The sequence below is a fragment of the Chelon labrosus genome (genome assembly GCF_963514085.1).
Source record: "Chelon labrosus genome assembly, chromosome: 16".
NCBI classification, from domain to species: domain Eukaryota; kingdom Metazoa; phylum Chordata; class Actinopteri; order Mugiliformes; family Mugilidae; genus Chelon; species Chelon labrosus.
In genome coordinates this window covers 14,839,779-14,860,808 of record NC_140349.1, presented here as the reverse complement: position 1 = coordinate 14,860,808, position 21,030 = coordinate 14,839,779, and the positions used below count along the sequence as shown (strand labels likewise).

Here is a 21,030-nt window from a genome sequence, read left to right as displayed (position 1 = left end):
TGATGGGTGAGAAAGCGGGTGACATGTGACAAAAGATACGCATCAGGAGACGAGCACATGGCATGAACCTTAGCCCACTCGCTCGTGTATGCCAACAGACGCGCCGCCAGCGAGACAGACAAGCATGCGGGGACACTGATGGAGGTTGACAGAGAGAAGTGGGGGTTTAATGAGGCTTGCAGATACAGAGGCAGGCAAACAGAGAGGAGGGGTTGCAGACAGTAAAGACGACCTGAACAGAATACATGGTAGCAGTGGAATGGGTTTTTGGATCAGACCGTACCCCATTGGAGCCGTCCGTACGAGAAAAGGCCACTCTTTGGCCTTCAAGCTTTGGCTCAGCAATCACATCTGACATTTGAATATGTGGACAGGCAGACTGAATCCACACCAAACATCAGCGACAAAGGTTATCGCTGATGAATAATAACTAGCTGCATCCCAGTGCGTACAACCAACTACTCAAGAAGGACAATGGGACACAATAGAGCCTCGTTTCTCTTTAGAGACTCTGAATGACACATGGGGAGCATGATTCATTTTTAAAAAGACACCTGTTTTTTAAGGCTTTTATTCACAACGTTACAGCCGTTTAATGCCAATAAAAAAACTACTTTCCTGTGCCTTTGATAACTAGGTGGTTTTATTCAACATAAAGGCCAGCCTTTGTAAAGGCCTTTGAACATAGAATGGTCACAAGCATTTTTAACAGGATTTATTTGGTAAAAAGAAGAGGTAAATGAGATTATAAACCTGTAACACCATTGAAAGCCGGCTTTTGGTTTATGTCAATTTTACCTTGCATTCAAAACAGTACAAAATGAATAATGAGTTATGATCTAGTGCCAGTGCATGACATCTGCATACCATGACAACAAAAAGAAGCCTTTGCCTGTACACGACAAGCGGTGAAAACGCAAACCTTGACAATCCGATCTTTCGCGAAGCAACGCAAGCTTTTTTTTAAGGATTAAAGGCATTACATGATGCAATTTGTTTTCCACCTTGGGTAGTCTAACTGTGAATGATCTCACGTCTCCACTTGCGTGCCACACAGAAATAAGTCCTGCATGCATTGCTGCGTATCAGGTATGTTAGCGGACAAAGTAGTGCAGTCGTGGGCTCCGCTCCAAGCCAGTTTCTGTGTCTATATTAATGAATGAGTAAAAAGTCTTGAAACTCAGCTTTTTATTTTTAGCAGCAAATTATGACACCGATGTTTGTGTTCTAAGTGACTCTGACATATGGAAAATATGGTGAATATGATGCAGATTAAAACGTGTTCCTAGCTCATCTGACCATCGTGGCATGCCAAGGCTGTGATCTCCGCATAGTTGCATAGCGGTAAAGAAGAGAAAGGACAGCCACTGAAAAACACACACACACACACACATACACACATAGCTTGCATTCAACGGAGCACAATACATCTTTTCATTCCTCCTTGCTCACGTAATTCTCTGGATGGTAGGTGGGAGGGAGACGGAGAGAGACAGAAACAGAGAGAGACAAAGGGAAAGTCAGGGACGGGGTCAACCAAGGAGAGGAGAGATGTGCCCTGAACACAGTGTAACTTCTGGGTCAAACTCACCGAGGCTGTCTCCACGTTTCACCCCCCCCCCCCCTTCTCCGGTGTACCTGGGGATGCAGCCTTAGGAGTTTACTGTGGGGGTCAGCATCAGACACAAGCAGCCCGAGGCGGTGACTTACCTCAGCCTTAAGACCTGCATGCACTGATTACCATGCTCCAACAGACAAACTGACTGGTGCATTTTGCAGTATATGTTTTGAGTGACATGGAGTAACATTTTATGTTGCATCAGATGCACTTCTTTTATTTGTTAGGGTGGCTGTGGCTCAGTAGGTAGAGAGGGTAGTCCACGAACTGGAAGGTCGGCAGATCAGTTCAGATCATGCTACACTTGAGCAAGACACTGAACCCCGAGTTAATGTGTGCGAGTGAATGGGGAGATGTGGGCAGAAAAGCACTTTATAAAAACAAGACCATTTACCATAGTCATTACTGCAGATGGGCATTTTGGATCACTACCGTCAGCATATTACTGGAGCTTCCAATTAAAACAATACTTTTTTTAATGTTTTTTTTTCTACAAATTGTGTTTGGCCTTTAACAAAATTTTCCACATTTCACGCTTCTTTATCATCTGACGAGTCAAACCACCACTCCTGTTGCTCCCTCTTTAGCTCTGGCTGACAGTTATTGCAGCTTGACATGCTCCAGCACTGAAATGTCGTCACGGACAACAGATTTAAACCTCTGGTATAGTGCAAAATGCACTGCATGGGGTGGACTCATTTGGTAAGGGCTGGAATGGGACGGCATTCATTCATATGTAAAAATCCTGCACAGTAGCTTTAAAAGAACAGTTTGCAACTTGCAAGATTCATTTCTTTTCTAATTTGCCGACAGTTAAAGCAAGATCAGTACGCAGTTAATATGTACAAAGAAAAAGCAGTTTGTTATCGTACTTCAGCATATTTATCATGGGTTTTATATGACTTAGCATTAGACAGGCTAGCAGTTTCTCTGTATCTAGTGATTTGTGATGCTAGAGTGGTATTAGTCTTATTAAACTCTCAGCCAGGTGGGAAATTAGTCTATTTCCCAAAATCTCAAATTGTTAATTTGAAAAAGGCAACCATAAAATAACTAATTTCAAAAACATACTGTGTCAAAATCTGCTACGGATTTATTGATTGCCCCAGGAAATACCAGATTAAAGAATACTAGACTGAGACAAAATCTGAAATGGTTTCTCTGACACTTTTCAATCCCAGCCCCAGCCACTCAGGCCGAAGGACATGAACAAACTTTTCTTCTATTTATTCTGATACAGGATTTCGCTGTAAAAACTAAACTGTCACGTGTTCTCGTTTCAGTTAAATGTCTCATTCTTTCCAGGTATCTTTCCCATTGATGCTGAAGTGACATCTAACTCTTTCAGTACTCAATTGAAATGCTTCCTTGTATGACACCTAGCACTGCAACATTCTGTTCAAGCTTTGGTTGCACCACAGCACAACAGGAAGTGCTGCTGCAGTGTGCATCATCACTTTTTTTGTGTAAAAGGAACTCAGGGTAGATTAACTGACTCACCAGGGAACCCCAGAATATAATGATAAATGCAGATATGTTTTACTGTACAAAGCACTTAAGGCAATTTAACAATGAGAATATCAATCTAAATATTTTAATGCTGACAACGCACATCACCCTCAATGGTATTTTTGGCTCAGCCCTTAAAGCAATGCCAAAAGTACCCTTTCTTTGAAGGGTACATAAATCACACAAAGCCGGAGTAAGTCATACGTTAGGAATTAACACGTTTTGATTCTGGACTGAGGCCCACGGTGGCTTCTTTTGCAGCTGCTGTAATTGTGAAGGCCAGTTGGCTCTATATTAGAGCAATATGACAATCAATCAGATCCCTGCCCGCGTGTATGCAGAGGAGCCAAGATGAAACAACAGAATAGATTGCAAGGTTGGCACACAGTAGACAAACCAATAAACTCAGCTCATATTTTCCAAGGGACCATTCACTGTCAAATAAATGGCAAATATAATCCCACTTATTGCCTGGTATTACAGTTTGGCATCGATCCTTGGTGCTCTGCCACGGTTCAAGTGTTCATAGCTTTTCTGAAATCTCCGATTTCCAAATAGGGGGATGGAAGCATGGTACAGGGTTTTCAGATTACATTTTTGTGATTGTTTCACATTGAGAAGTATTCATCTCCCGGGCTTTACAGCAGACTGGCTTACCATTTGTGTGCCATAGTTGGGGTGCGTTTCCACTCAGGAAACAGAGGCTCAAAGGAAAGCGGACAAGGCTGTGTGCTACCTGGTACTCCATCACAGCTGTCTAAAAATAATGGGAAATCTATCAAATCTTAAGTGGGTCCAATGAGAGAGCTGCACCAAAAGCGCTCCGAAGTCACTCTGCCCTGAGGTTGTAGCAGTTTATGTTACAACAAATTTTGCAGAGGTAAATCAAATCAGTCATGATTAAAGCAATCATCTTTTATTAGCAATGGCCATATTATGCATTTATTTAATTATTTAGTTCCAGTGCACATGGGAGGTTTAGTTGATATTTGAGTGTGTGTGTGTGTTACTAAATTAAGTAAAAAACATACTGATGGGAGAAATGAGACCTCATTGACCTGGTGTGTGTGGAGTGCACACACTGACTGTAACACATAATCTCTCTTGAAAGCACTGCTACAGTGTAATCAGCCAGGCTGATATGAGGTGCAGGAAGCCTAGAGGAACCAGCAGCTGATAAGAGAGAATGATAAACCTGGGAGAAAAACAGACGGACAGCTATGATGGAGAGATAGACAGGAGAATGGCAGAGGGCGTGCGGTAAATAAGGAAAGACGGAGCTAAGACGGAGAGAAGCAGAAAGCTGAGAGGAGCTGCAGAGAAAGCAAATAAATGAGTCTTAACGGGCAAGATCTAAACTATTTTTCAGAAACTGCTCTTTTTTAGTTAAGAGTCACACTGGATGTAGACTAGATGAGACAGTATAAGTGACCTCTGATTCAGTAGTCCTGGCTGAGGGGGTGGAAAAACACAACATGGCTGTGGATCAATTTGTGCTCTGTTAACCATAGTCCAAGGTTAACTAAGATGGGAAAGGGAGCAGAGGGAATTGATCGTTTCCTCTGTTTGCAGGGCACCAGACCATGACAAAAAACTACTGTTGTGGTTCAAGACCTTGTTTTACTTTAAAACCCTTTACTGGTCGCTGGTGGGAGAGTGGGGGATGTAAAAGATTTGATTTCATCTACGTTATCGTCAGAATGAATTAAACACAGTACCACAAGGCATTCAAAGGCGAAGCCCTTTCCGAGCATGATCTAAAAGTCTTCTTGCGGTTTCTCCATTGATGCAAACATCTAGCCATTAGATGCTACTGTAGATTTCCCTGCCTGTAAATGAAAACACTGCATCACAATTAATCAGCTATTTAAAGGAATAGTCTGACATTTTGGAAAGTACACTTAAAGGCTGGCATTAGATCAAAACAGTAATACTAGTTGGCATAAAAATTGGGAGCAAGAGGGAAACGACTAGACTAACATCCAGCAAATTTCATCTACCATCAAAGTAATTGAACATTTTATCTTGTTGGTTTATTCCCATATAAAAAGTGCCTAAGTATTGCATTATACTATTTCTTGGCTAGGGGCAGTGATATGCTTAGGATTAAAACAAACAATATATAACACATTAATTGTTTTTTCTCACCTTTGGACAGAGCCATGCAGAAGGATTCCCCCAAGCTAAGTTAAGTGGCTGCTGGAGTGCAACAGTTTTCTCATCTAACTTTCAATTACAGGGTAAATTCTGGTCTTGTCTTTATCGATGAGTCAAAATTAGCCATTGTTCATGAATATTCATACATTTAGAAAAGCACATTCTCCAAAGATGGGTTTGTAGTTGAAACATTTATTTTTTAGCAGTTGTTTTGAGTTAAAATTCAATGCAGTGCAGGGAAGGGTAAATTGTCAAATAAAAAAACGAATGAACAAATCAACCACATTTTCTTTGGTGTTTCATTACGGTAGGCACAGTCTATATGCTGAAGAGGGGCTGAACACCAAATCAGACATTTCTTACTCGTGTCAAAAATGTGTAATCAAAGTCTCTTCAAGGGTGAAGCAAATCAGATCAGCTTATAACAAACCCAAAACAGACTGAAAGACTAAATACTAACAACACAGAATTTCTTACTTGGATCCAACTGTTTTGAAATCTGTTATTCTAGCAAAACCAAGACAAGCAGACTGACAACACAGGCATCTTTGAACTAAGCTGGTTTTCACAAAACCTCCAAGATGCAATATCAAAGACATCTCTGGACGAGGCAGCAGGGCAATGAAGAAGAGATCCCACCCATTTGGAAGTGCACACTGTATGCAGTTACATATTTCTCGAGGCTACACTGGGCTCTTTGTTCCAAAGATGACTAGGTTATTTCACAGAGATGTCTGCTTCGTGCTTTTACAAGTCTTTTGCAAGGATATGACAGTTGTTTAATCTGGCGGGCAAATGTAACGAACGAAGCGTAACAGGAAAACAACATTGGGGCATCACATACTGTATGACATCTATGTGCAAGGTCTTCAATCCCTAAATCAGACCCAGTGACTGGTAACATCCAAAGGAAGTTCCGATTTTTAAACGGCATGGCTTCAAACCTTGGCCTCAATACTTCGTATAGTTTGTTGACTGAATAAAATATGCAGCTCTGTAATGGAATAGTCATGTTACCTTCTAGGTAGAGAAGAAGCCCAAAAAACAACAACAAAAAAACATTTTAGTAGTGGTTGGTGGTGGTTTTATTGGCTTGTTGTTGCATAACATTTGCAATTAATGAATACCTAAACTCTGCAATCCTAAAATGTATGGGATTCTGCAGTGGGTATAAGAGCAGGCAAGCTGCACCAACTCAACCATGAAAACAATTTTCTCCAACAAGTTAAATCATTTAGATCAGGTTCACCTTGTGAGATGAAACACCTTCAAAAGAAACAAGGAGAAATAGTAAATATATATATATATATATATATATATATATTACAAATGCTGTAACAAATCTTTTTCTTTGAAACCTTTTGGCCTGAAAACACAGTGTTGCCCAGAGCACTGCATCTACTTAGTTCTTGCTTTGAGACTCCAAACCTGGATTGTTCCCCTCCACAATTTCTTTGTGTTGTTGAAACTTGATATGATAGCACATGAACCCTAGATCCTGATGAGGCTCCATTGTATTCTTCATTCTGCTCCTCAATTATCTGTCAGCAAGGATCTCCTGGTCTGCCAGTAAAGACTGACGAGTACCTCTGCAAACCCCCAAAGATCTGAAACTGTAAATCACAGCTACCTCTTAGAGATATGCAACTCCAGATCACTCAATATAATTCAGACGACACGATCAAAAAAATTAGAGTTTGCATCTTCTGAATGCTGCGCTGGATATTTAGAAAGTCTTAAGAAACGTCTTGCCTTGATGACTGCAGACCATAGTGCAGCAGCAGCAGCCAGTGCTCTAACATTTGTCCTCGAGTCACTTTCTCGGATGCAAAACAGCATGACTGCCAAACAACCTGGAGGTGCAAACAGTCCAACCAAGCCGTTGGATTCGGCACCCTCAGGTCGTCCTCATGCTGAGCCATGTTTAATGACTGGGTAATTGTATAAAGTCCTCCACAAGATAAACCTAACTGCTTGCCAACTCAACCTTGAAAACGTTCCATCAGTCATCCATGATGGGTAATTACTAGTAATGGACATATAATAGTGCGCGGTGAAAAGCGTGTGAAAGTAGCTTAACCAAGCTCTGTGACAGCCTCCCTTAGCGTTAGCATGTTCTGCAGGGAAACAAGACAGACCGACTGCAAAGGTTGCTTGGCGGATGCTGACACAATACACCTGACAAAGACAACAACTTACCTCCAAACTAATAGGGCTTGTTTTTGTAGAATAAAGAAGCAATAGAAATGCACCTTTCGGAGTCGCCTATGACGATGAGGATCAAATCAGACAGTGTCTGATGTACGCAGAAAAGTAATTCTTACAAGCTGCCTTCGGGATATTTGCCCTCCCAGTTTTAAAGCCTTTGAAACTTCTATCCAGATGAAAGGAAGGAGATGGAAAGATAAGATGTCAGGTATGGAAAAAAAGTCAACGTGACTACAAACTATGTCTAGGACGAGAGAAATCCTCCCCCAAAAGGAGGAAAAAAAAGACTTCTAAGAATGTGGTCCTGGAGGTTTGACATTTGAGAAAAAAGGGACTTTAGAAAGTGAACGACTGCATTAATAAATCAATGAAGTGTCTCAAACCAAACTTCAAAACCCTCATTGCAGACGGATAGTGGCTGAGCAGGGCGATTCATTGATGAAAGTAGTAAGAGGAGGAAGCCAGGCGAAGTTCAAGCCCTAGGGGGGTAAAGCACTAACTCATGAATACCAGTCAGTATAGAGTGCATAAAAGTCTCGCCCTTTGAGACTCTGACTTTTGACCCAAGTCATGATGCCCCTCTATAAGTATACATGGACACAATTTCAGACACTATACACACTGATATACGTTGAAGGAGCCTGAAACATGAGCCCCTGAAGGAATGCAGCCCCCCTAACTTCAACTGCATAATGGCCAGTGTTGTGACACACAGAGTCTGTCTAACACATTCATAGGGGGCTTAGAGGACATGCTTTCACTACATGACACATACCAATGTCTTTCAAGTGATTGGAGTTCTATCAGGGCACTATAGAAAAACCTCAAAAGCCATTTGCTTTAACCACTAGCTGTAGCTTAAATACACAGGAAAGGATACAGGAAAAAAAGGCCATACCCATAATATAAACTCATTTAATTTCAAACAGTAACTCTCACATTCAAAACCCAAAGTTTCATATTATCAATACCTCAAAGGCTCCCTTCAGCTGTTCACATCAGACCCAATGAAGCATCCAGAACAACCTAAACCGTATTTATAGAGGGTGAGTGACTTTAACTTATTTATAGGTGTCGGCACTGTGAGTATGCCATTAAGTACACACACACAGGGTTCTGTTTCCCGGCTGGCTGGCCCCCAACTGTCACCCACTGGTTCCAGTCCTTTAGAAACACTGACAAGATGAGAACTCCCCTCTCCGTACTTATAGAGCTAGTTATCTACTATTTTCAGGTTATTGTCCAGGGATGTAAATCGGCAGGGTTGAACTAAAGGACAAATAGATCTGCAATGTGCTGAATCTGTCGTTGATTTATGTTTATTGGCAAACGCAAATGGGTAAAATAACTGTTTTTATATTTATGCAAGTAATCTTTGCATTCTGTGTGTTCTAAAGTTAGCTTGGAACGGCCAACATCAAAATAGCATGTGAAAATTTGGGAACAATCCCTGATTTGTCCAGAATACCACTTCTGTGTAATCTTATCAGTATCCAGTTAAAATGATATTGTCCTATTCTTGGTACCAAGTCTTTTCACCATGTTGAAGATCCTATCTCCTTACAATTGTGCTGTCAACACGGTGCTGGCTTTAAAACACATTTCCCCTAGAGATATGCGACAGTCAGACAAAAGCTGGTAAGAATACCGCCATCTCAATCACTTTCGGGTATTCTGTGTCAAAGAAAGGGACGGCCAAATCTGGCTCAGCTGGTTACATGCTATTCCCATTACTGTTCTTCAGAATAGTCGCAGGGCTGAGGATTATGTCTCAGTTTACAGCAGAGAAGAAAAAGGGGATAGATCCAATGAGAAATGGCCGGGCTGAGCTTTTCAGCTCTGTGAACTACCTGTAGCCTTTGGCTAGGTTTTCAGCAGGCTGCATAATTAATGAGGTGATACAGGGACACTGGACTCTCTGGAGAGGTTAAGATTAAAAGTGAGAAAACTGGGGGCTAAGTGGAGGGGGAAGAGGGGGGAGGAAACTACGCACAAGGCTGAAGACAGAGAATGAAAGAGAGTAAGGTGTGTGACAGGAAAACAAAATCAGGAAATTGGGCAGGGCGACAGAGGAAGGGTGGAAGGCATACAAACTAGGTGTTAGAGCATCTTACATACTGATACTTCCTCACACAAACACCCTGAAGTCACCTCATAAAGAGTGCTAGTATAACGCACAGGGTCAAGAGTGTCCTGCTTACCAATCCAGAGTAGAGATTTCTCTGTCAGATAACTACTAATCAAAGCATAGAAATAAGTTGTAATCCTCTACAGTGTTTGTGCAGGAGGTTGGAGTGACATAGCAAATTTTTAGTATTCGAAACTTCCAAATATTCTGAATAAGACAAGATAAGAACAGAGTTGGTATTCCGTGTTCTCCATGTCCTTCACACAGTCTTTGTTCAGTCATGTCAAACCTCATCTCTTTAAAAGAACTCATTATCGAGAGGGGAGTAGTTCAAAGATGCTCGAAGAAAGCAATTAACACATACAAGCCAGACTGAAGGATTCCTCTGTGGTACAGTCAGCAAAGTTGCTGCTTGAGAGGGAGCGAAGAACAAACACGAGGACTTGACAGCTTTGGGATGGACGTCAGTTATTTCCGTTTTCTACAAACTAATAGACATTTACACTTCGAGGATTCTTATAATATGCATATCCAAAACAAACATCAGTATGTAACCTGACAGTAACCTGATTGGCTGCATTTTTTAATCCGATGATTTCCAACATTGTCCCCATTATATGACAGTGACAGGCCAGAAAGAGACAGCTGAGTGAAGTTCGAGTAAAAAAGTTTGCATATCAAGTCTTTCAACTTCATCGTCCAAAATGATTGCAAATCAGTCTCGAGTCATGTTTCATCCATCACTGAAGCTTTCAAAGACATAGATTCTTTGTCAAAAAGATTTTTAAATCTTTTTAACCCCCACCATGCAAACATCACCATCCAAAATGTCTTTGAATAGACAGTTTCTTACCCAATACTGTCAGTCACTGTTGTTGTCCCCTATTGTGAAGTTTGGCAACAAGAACAAGACTCTGTGCATATCAATTTTTATGAGATGGCAGATTAAAAAATGCTCTACATAGGGACTTTACATACTTTACTAATTTGCATTATGTAAAGTACAATTTTGACAATATGACCAGTAGAGTGTGCTTCCTTGACCAGGATTTGCCAGGCTTCAACACCCCACGATGTGACTGTCCTAGTCAACGTCATGTGCTTCAGACTAGAATTACCGCGACGCTGAGCCAAGAAAGCGACAACAGGAAAGCAATGGCACACAAACAGCTGTGTGCCAAACAGCGTTGTGTTTACCTGCGGTTGTCCGGGCAGCAGACAATATAGATACGCTGTGTGATATCTCTGGCAATACATGACAAGGAAAATGGGAGTGTGCATGCCTACAAGATTACAGTGAGTAGCTGAACCGCTGCACTCATCAGTCTCCTTTGTCCTGACAGTATGTATACTGACACCTCATGAGTCTGTCCATCTTTATATCCTTGGGCTTTCAGTGCTACAAGGAGAGCCTCATAAAAAATTTGATATTTATAGATCAAGCTAACCTGGAGGCCAGCCCAAACTTTCCCCACCCAGCAGTTTTTTTTAATAGGGGAAAGATGCTCTGAGTTTCTCCTTTGGGAGTTGATTGATATGATTGGTCTGCCAAAGATCTGCCAGACCAATCAAAACATTTGGGTAGGCAACAGGGATGTAGTCATTCACGTAATTTGAGCGCCATTGATTTGACAACAAAATCGTTCTGACTTTAGTCATTCACGTAATTTGAGCGCCATTGATTTGACAACAAAATCGTTCTGACTGGATGTAGGACTAACCAATTGTGTGCAGAGGTTTGCTCCATTAACAAATCCCAGTGGTATGTCACTAGACTCACATTCTGACAAGACTTGTGTCTGGCTACACCAGGCTAAGATAAAACTGTATTTTTGCTACCTTATTAATTAACTATGCACAGCTACAGAAGGGCTGGTGGAGCAATGGTTCGGTTTCTCTTAAGATCGCAGATGTTCCCAGAAAAAAAGTAATTTATGTAAATAAGTCTGTCCTCGTCTGTGCTTCCGCCGTGTGTTTATGCATCTGTTTCAGTCCACAGGGTGCTTCCAGTGAGTCTGGACAACAGAAAACACAACGGTACATTAGGCAGCACAGTCCTCGCTGATAGAGATCTCCTCCCTTGTGCTCATTTTTATTAGACGTCTCATCACCATCTCATCATCATAAACCAAGAATATACTGTAAATACAAGATGGTAATGGGCCAGACAGTCACTTGATACCACACAAGAATGCTAAGCCTCTAATAGCCTTTGCAGCTCTCAGAGGACCTTGCACAGTGTCTGTGTAGGGAGGAGAATTATTTTAAAAGAGAGCCGAGATTTTGTTTTAAAATAATTAAAAACATAATCAAATAAGAAAAAATTATGGCAACTACATTATCTTAAGATCATAAGCTAATTATTTCGTCATCCCAAGATGACGAAACAGGGTTCGTTTTCGTGTGATAACGCGTCAATGCATCTCCAGAAAACAGAGGGATGATTTCTCAAGATGACTTATCATGAGGAAACGACTTTTGTTTTCTCAAGATCACGGGATAACGATGGAGATAAAGGAGTTTCTGGCATATTTATATCACACCTTATGTAAGCCTTCCAGATCTCTGTCATGACCGTTCAATTAGGGTAGGCTGAAACCATGAAATGCACTCGTCTGTGGAGCTGCTGTCTGGCTCGTCTTCTCTTTAAATGACACGCAGTGATCTGTATATCCAAAAACATTAAAGAAACTTCTTTAACCTTTTTGGATATACCATGACCTGGATGGCTGAGAACCTTCACAGACATACGGATCTGTATGTTACAGTTTGCCTCCTGGCCTCCCGTTGCAGATTGTTTCTCAAACCAGGGACAAAGCAGTTTTGTTCCCAAGATAAAACTGTGACTGGAAACTGAAAAAAGGGAAAATAATCAGCTAACAAAAATTCAGTCTGGTTTCATACAGGTCTGTTGGGTGAGAGTTGTACTCACCAAAATCACCAGACATTGATGAGCTTTATAATACATTGCTTGACTGAAACACTCTCTTGCCTTTTCCTGATTAAGAAATAATTAAGTCAGTTGTTATCTTGAGTGCAGCCCTTCTCGGATTCCATAAGCAACATGTCTTAACAGAGATAATGTCCCAGTTAGTCTGGATAGGTTTTCTTATAGATACTACTTCCTTGGCAGTATTTGATGTCCCAAAACAAACTCAACCAAAGTATCTGCAAGACTGAAAATGCCTAAAGGGCTACATTTTAGAGAAGAGGTTCCTAAAATCGCTTTCCATTTTCACTTGACACGGAGAGATTCAAGGCGGCCTTACCTGTGCTCATCTTGCTCTTATAGTCTGATAGTGGGAAGAGGGCTTAATCAGTACTTTATCAGCCTACCCAGATGAAGCAATACATCTCAGTCAGAGGCAGAAGCTTCCGTTGGGACAATTAAAAGCGTTTTTCGCTATTGGCTTTAGCCATCAAATTATTTAAACTGAAGAGGGTGAGATAGCTTTTTCCACCATTAAGTTAACTCTGGTGTTCTCTCTCTAGGCGACCGATCCCTTTGGACTGGGTTATTTGGAGGTTTGAGACATACACATGCAGTCACGCACACACACTTTTCTCATCTGGAAGTATATTAGCGGGGGAGAGGTCAATGGATCGACGTGTGAGACAGACCCTTTTATCTGCACTTAAAGAGAACAGCTATCTGTAATGACTCCCCTGATAGCAATGGCGAGAAGCGCTTGAGAGAACACTAGGGAGGAAACGCTGGTCAATCAAGCCTTGCACATGTGTGTTTACATGCGTGTGTGTCAGAGAGGTGGGGAAAAAAATCGAAGGAGAACGAGCGAGTGTGGGAGTTAACGGAGTGAGCGTAATCATCAACAGCTGAATTCTCCAAATTGACAAAGTTAGCCGACTAACGCAACCACTTTACTAGAAAATAAGGGGAGCTGTGTGGAGTTGCGTCTCATTTAATGTTTGATGAAACTGTGTTTACAACCTACCACTGAACTAGGACTCGCCTCAGACCCTCCGTCATTCAACAATAATGTGAGTCAGGATCACTGTGATTATTTGACTAAAAACAGGGGGGGTCTGCTGAAACAAAACACCAAAACCACACAGTCTGACAGTCACAGCAACACGACAAATGAATGAGTGTTGGTGCACACATTGGCCATTCTTTCAAATCTTCCACTCATAACTTCATAACAGGAAAACGTGGTGGCCCAGCGGTGCCGGTCTGACCTGCGCTGAAAACGTGTTATCAGACGCGCCGTTGTTTTTGGTCGGTGCCTCGAAGGGTTGAAAGCTGATAAGGCTATGAGTTATAAAACAACAACAACAAAAAAAAAAGGTGGCAACAAAAGAAACCGCAACACCACGGATCCATGTGGGTTCTGTCATCCATGAGCAAACAATTGCACATACCGGAGTACACGGATACCGAGTACACAGAGACACTGACACCGCAATGGAATCCCCCAACCTCTCTCCCACACATACAGACAATAAAGCCTTATTCTGTCCCTTTCTCATTAGATTAGTATATTTCACTTTGATGGTGTGTGTGTGTGTGTGTGCACGCGCATGCATGCTCTTGGCGCGCTGTAATCCTCACGTGGTTTTCCTTCCCTGCCAGGGACCTATTTGTCTTCATTATCATCATACGGCTGGAAGAAGCAGATCTGTTAGGGCTCATGGCAACAGTAATGCCTCTCTGTCTGGGTATAAAAAACAGCTTTACTACCTGGACGTTTGTCATGTCACTATACCACAGGACCAGGAACATTAAGAGGGAAATTGGGCCTCGTACCTGAGTAAAGCTCCATTTCCGATATTTCCAGAGGGAGGAATGAAAATTTAACCGATGTTCGTGCTTACAGAGCTGTTAAGTTAGAAGCGTGTTTATGGAGCGCTTCTTTTTCGTCAGCATTTTGTCTAATGTGGAATTTAAGTGACAAAATGGTAACGTTCTGAGAAAATCGCACCCTCAAAACTGACACTGAGCCTTTGTATGGGAAATAAATATGCCATTTCAATCCTGTTTGTGAGCAAAATGAACATGAAAAAGCTTTTTGGCTCAAAGTCCTCTTTAGCACATGAGAAGGCGAAAACTGCAAGCGCCACAGAACCCCTGAAAGCATGACAAAGTCATTGCTAACAAACTTGGACAGAGAACAGATTTTCCCGGCCCAATTATAGCAGAAAATCTTTTAAGAAACTCCCGGCTTAGTCCTGAAGAAAAATGATGGAGACGGCAGAGCTGTGCAATCACAAGGCCAGGGTGTCACAAGGGTTTAAAACGTGCACCGATGTGATCAAAGTCTGAGACGTTACTCCCCGGCTCATGTTCGTTCCCACACTTCTTTGCCTCCAAACAACGCTCTTTACACCTTCAACAGTGAGGACCACCGTGTCCGCGCCTAGACTGGGCTGATGTGTTTTTAAAGGGAAAACACACCTCAATTATAAAAAGGCAAAGAACAGGGCTGTTAACTTTGCTAATCACCACTTCAAAACAGGAATCAGATCGCAAGGAGGGAAAAAAAAAAAAAACAGACAGATTATTGCTAATTGCCTTCCGGCTGGCTACAGGCCACATCACAGGTAGGACACACACAACAGCAGACATGTCCGTTGAGCTGGTCTTCTCTCTGTGTGGTGCCCATTACATTTTTGACCACCACCGGAGTCATTAATTAGCCTCATCGCGCCCCTCAATGCAACCCTACTGGAAACACATCAGTGAATTCCTAGCTGAGGTGAGGATATCTGTTAGATCAAGAGCTTCTGTTTTGAGGAGAAAGAAGCGAATGGTCAATGGACAATGAAGCCCAAAAGCACCCATTATGAAACCATTTCAATTATTTAAATTTCCAAAACTCAGAGCAGCTGGCGCATTGCGAAGGGAGTTGACATTCAGACCCGCCTACAAAAAGACAAGTACACACGCAAAGAATCCATATGAAAGGTGAACATACAAGCATGAAAAGAAAAGATGTGGGTGGGACCATGTGCATGTGTGTGTATGTACACAACGCAAGGCCGGGAGTCTCCCAGGCCTATAATTATGGTGGGAGTGAAGCTGATAACCGAGGCCTGAGGATACCAACGTCATAGCGAGGAGATGAGAGGAGAAAAGAGGAGATACATAATAAAAAGTAGTTGATAACGCACAACATGATACCTTATCAAACACCAGCTCCTCTCACTTACACTCCTTTTTCATTTCCCCCCTGATAGTCATCTAAAGACCCGTAGCATGCATACACACCCACAAACAAAAGCTCCTTAAGAAGAAAAGCGGCACCACACAGCCCACACGGTCAGTTTGTTTCCATTAAGTCTACCAATTCAATTAAAACCTATGTAAGGCAACACCGATTCTCAGAAATGCCACACAAACATCCTAATCAGGTTACCTTACACACGTTAAGGTGGTAATCATTTAACCACGGCCGGGCTGCACCTCGGTTTATTGTCTTGTATTGAGGTTACACAGATTTCTAGGCGGGGTTTGATTCCGTGCACACGCCACAAGACGCGGACACGAACAGTGATTAGGCTGAGAGTTGTTCTGCAGCAACTATTTATCAATGTCCTGTTATAGTGCCGCTCGAAGGTTTTTGCATGCTTCAGAATTTTCTACATTTCTGCAGAAAAGAAGCCTTGAGGCATTTTTATGCAGAAATGCAGAAAATTCTGTAAGCCACAAAAGTTATATATATTTTTTTTTTAATTCTATAAGAGGATATCACATCTAATTCTGGACATTAATTCATCTCTTGTACAACTAATGAATATATAATCAACATGTAAAATCCATGCAAGTTATTTGAAAAACCAGGCCAGCATGAAATAATTAAGTCTGCAGCTATTTTCTTTGTTAATTAACCTACAAATTATTTAATCAGAATAGCAACTTTTGACATAATAGATCATCGGCAAATTGAAAAAAGTACCCACAAGTCCTCCAGCACACACTGTACCATCTTATTATAGGTACCTTCGGACCGCAGGAACTTTTTTATAGCATCTATAACTGTTGGGAAAAATGTACCCTCCTCTTTATGTGTCTGCACTATTGGAACTGAGAAAGATTGTAGTTCTTAGAGTTTATTTTTTGAATCTGTGAAATCATTTTTTGAATATTTTTTTAAGCGCCTATTCAGGGTAGGTTCTCTTCCAGCATAAGAGGAACCATGAGCGATGCATGTTTGCGGCGACTGGTTCAGACGTAACTGAACGCGGATTGGTCGAGGACTTGACCGCCGCAGTGCTAAATGGCATTTAAAGAGAAAAGGCGAAAATGTTGCAAACATAGCTTTTAACTTTAACCTTTAAAATGGAACAAAACATTGACCAATCAACCTCGACAGTGAAGGCCACGCTTTATCGAGCCTATATGTAACATTGTTGTATGTGGTGCAGAACTATGTGATGTTACTATAGCAACCACTGGCTGGCTATTGCGTCACTTCTTGCCGGTGGTGAAGACAAAAAAAGAAATCTTTGAATGAATATAGTACTCACGGGAGTTCCCCCGTAGGTTTTTACCCTCAGAGAGTCCCACAATGTTCAGTCAGACAACGGCATTTGATCTCCTATGAGCTTAGTCACATTTTCTAAATCGCTGGTCGACGCATTGTTCCAGCCATAAAATAATGTTTTTTGCATATTTGCTGTACTTAATTTGTGCATGTGACCACACCGCAACGACAAGCACTGACAGCGGGGGGGAAGTAGTCTACCGGTCAACAAAGACTTGATGACATTACCACGACACATTACATATGGAGTTGAGGCCCTTGGAAATGAGGTTTCTTTCAGCATTGCGGAGCTCTGTTGCTATGGGGACATGCCTCAGATTGAAAAAAGAAAAAGAGAATTAGGAAACATTGTCCTTGAGGCCCTCTATTCAACAGTGGACTGTGATAAGCTGAATGCCTTTACAGTATACAGCACATTCTTGTATACTATAGACTGGAGGTCAGCCAGTCTTTCACAGCGGAAAGGAGTGCACCAGAAGTTTGCTGCAGAGTAAATACTATTAAGATAACGCAGAGTGCTGTAGATTTACTCTACAATTTTGCGCAATATCTCAGCAGTCCTTACAATAAATATTCCTATATTAACCGCCGTCTGCATCACAGTCATAACCTCATCTGAAGTCATCACTGATTTCTCACGCTATAACAGAAAACTCAAACTTTTTTGTGTTTTTATGAATACACAAAAGCTTGAAAGGTGGAAAGTACAGTCTCAGTTCTAAGGACATACCGCAATTTGTGGTTCCTAAGGTAGGAACTGAACAAGAGCTTTTAGGTTTTCTGCTCCTGCTGCATGGAACAACCTACAGTTTAATCTCAAACTTCAAAATGTAGTATCCCCGAACAAGTTTTAAAAAGAGACGGTGAAATCTGTTGAGTCCTGTTTGTCTGTGTGCAAAATCTTTGTTATGCAATTCTTTATGTTATTTCCTGGTGAAACTGTGCTGATGCTGCTCTTGGCCAGGTCTCCCTTGTAAAGGATATTGGTGACAAACCTGATTAAATAAAGGCTAAAATTAAATAAACAAATGGCTGAAAATCAAAATGTACTCAAATGAAAAGCCCGCGTGGAAAGCAGATCCCGTTCTGACAACTAAACCGTGTCCGTCCAGAGCAGGATGACCTTATATCATTCAAACGAGCCGGTGCAACGAGCGGGAGGAAGCAGGTTGTCAGTGTGCACAGACGGGTGGAGGACAGTGTCATGCCTCCCCCCTCTTGGTATTATCCAGGCTCTGTTAACCTAGCGGTGAGGTGCCTCTCTCTTCCACTGTCTCTCAGTGAAAAACAACAAAACATTTACCAGCCTCGGCCCCCTTTAGCCTCCCGCACAACATGGGGATATTAGCATTTATAAGACGGGTGGTCACTTCCCTATTCAGGAGATGCAGCCCTGCACTTCCCATTCTCTGTGACATGCTCAAAACAACAGTCATGCTGAAAGCAGAAGCTCTGGATAACAACTTGTCTGCAGTTATTCCTGAAATAAAGATGATCCTAAAATTGACAGCATTGTTTGTTAAAAAGCCCACCACACAAGAAAATGATTAATTAGCTCATTGACCTTAGCTCTGTGCTGTTAAAGCACATTACTACCGTTTTTGAGTGCGCAGAAGAAGAGTTGTTGAAAGAGTGCAATGACCTTAAGTGGGTCTTTCATCTTCTTCTGTTTATTGAAAAACAAAGCACGTGCCTCAAAGTGGCCCATTTAGAGAAGTGGGAGTCACAGCACAGCTCAAGACTGGCACACAACTTGTAGAAAGAAAAAAGAAAGTAAGAAAACTCATTGCTTCTTGAATTGTAGGCCACTCTCTAAATGTGTGAGGACCTCCGGGAGAGTTTGTGGTCATCTCCGCATTTTTACTTCCCCGCTTACAGCAGTCTGTTATGTAATTAACGCGTAAGGAAGTTCTCCCCTACGACAATGAAATCGGTGTTTCTTTATACCAGTTCAAAACCTCAAGACTGCTGCTTGTAACCTGTGACCGCTCGACTTATAGTAGAGACCTGTATTGCTTTGCTGTTGTGCAGAAACTACATGAAAGAAGTAGTATGTCACAATTCTGTGAATTCTTCACACGTGGGAAAGGCTTTAAACGCAGCACGAGAACGAAACATGCAGCACACAAACAGGTAAAAGGCGAGGATCCGTAAAGCACGTAAAGTACGCTTTAAAAGTGCGAAGGGTTCAGGAAACACCGTATAACGTCTTGTTTCGTGTTCATTGTGTACTCACCTGCGAAACTAGGGGGATAAGCGTCTGCTCCACCGAGCGAGTTTTGATTTCCAGACCGGAATCAAAGTTACTGTTGCCGCACGGAGATGAAGCCATTCCCGCCGAGCTCTCCCTGCCTGACGCACAATGCACGGCACTAGTAGTGAGTTTAACCAGGAGCCCCGCTTCCCTTTGCTGTTCCGCAGGCGCAAACTGCTGGAGCGGACTTGCGATTACACGCCGGGGTTTCTCACTTGGTTACACGGGCGTTTATCGAGTGGCTCTTCACGCACGCACGCTGTTTTAATCCACTCTGGCTCCGTGGTTGCGCCGCTGCGCCCGCTAATGTCCATGTAGTTTACTCAACTACGGCAGGGAGCGGACTGCAGCACACCACTGTGGGCAACCACACACACACACACACACACACACACACAACAGCACACACACCGCCAGGTTTTTCTCTGCTGCCTGCTCAGGATTTTTTTCTTTTTTTACAGAGTGCACTTCATCATAGTGCACAGATGTAACTATGCAAGTTCTCATTTTCAAATGATACTATCACATTTTACAGTGCATCTGTTTGTATGCAATAAAGACAAGTGTTGGTGTGACAATGTGGGTGTTAAAAAAAAAAAAAAAAAAGGGTAGGCCTTGACATCCACTCATTTTGGATGTATAGGCCTGCTAGGAGTTTTAAAAATGCATCCATACGTGCAGAATTCAAAGGACTTTGCATTCAATGCGTTCCAGAGAGAGGAGCGGCGTGCTTTCCCCGCAGCACAGCTCTGGTTTGATCCCCGAGACTAAGAATCCCATATAATCCCCTGGAGTGTGAGAATCCCTTATCACCTTCTCTAAATGCACACCAGATACATCGACAAGCTGCGCCCGACCACACGGGACGGCAGCAACACACGGACGCACACAGCGACCCTGTTTGCAAACTTTACCTTGCATCTCTGTGGAGAAAGCATTATTTTCCATTCTGGGGTTCTCAAAATGAAAAGGCGGGCTCGAAAAATGATAATTGGTTCCAAACAGTATGTCTATGCTGCCTTTATCAAGGTGGATATCGGTTAAACTGAAAACATTGACACATAATACTGTATAATAAGGCAGCTACTGGTGTCTAACCAAAACTGGAACTCGTAGATCTGTTAATATAAAATGACCCACCACTGACAGATGACTGAAAATCTGGTTAGCTTTGCATAAACTGTTAATGATAATTTCTTTTTGGTGTTCTGGGATGACTATCAAACAGAAAGGTGCACGCATAAATCTGAATGAATGAGGTAAAACTTCACTTACGTTGAGTCCGTGGTCCTTAATTGTGACCACCCAAGTGGCCCAGACCACCTCCAAATGTGGTCTAAGATATGATCGGTTATGAAATGCATCCTCAGTGTGTCCTGGATGTGTTCCCACCTGTACTTCAAGCTCAGTTGCGATCGGATCGCTCAGGAAGGATGTTTAGGCAAGATCTGTACCAGGCCCCAGAGACGCAGGAGTATATGTATCTCAAGGTGAGAACAAAAGTTAAAGTTAGACTCACACTTGTCCCTTGTAAGATAATATGTTTAAACTCAGCGTCAGTAGTCCTTTAAATCCTGCTGTTTTCTTCCAAATGAGGAGGCAAAGTTTCGTCCAATGCCTCCTCTTAGTTTGTGACCCGGTGACTTGTGTCCAT

At 42.1% G+C, this 21,030-nt stretch overlaps 1 protein-coding gene across 2 annotated transcripts in view; it reads right to left on the bottom strand.

The window, feature by feature from the left end:
• Positions 1 to 19,777, bottom strand: part of ctnnal1 (catenin (cadherin-associated protein), alpha-like 1) — a 50,809-nt gene extending 31,032 nt beyond the window's left edge. For both annotated transcript variants that reach the window (XM_084563253.1, XM_084563254.1), the window contains exon 1: positions 19,359 to 19,777. In XM_084563253.1, coding sequence (XP_084419379.1) covers positions 19,359 to 19,454 — 96 coding nt within the window. In that variant the 5' untranslated portion in view covers positions 19,455 to 19,777. The remainder of the gene's footprint in view (positions 1 to 19,358) is intronic.
• Between the last annotated feature and the right edge of the window lie 1,253 nt (positions 19,778 to 21,030).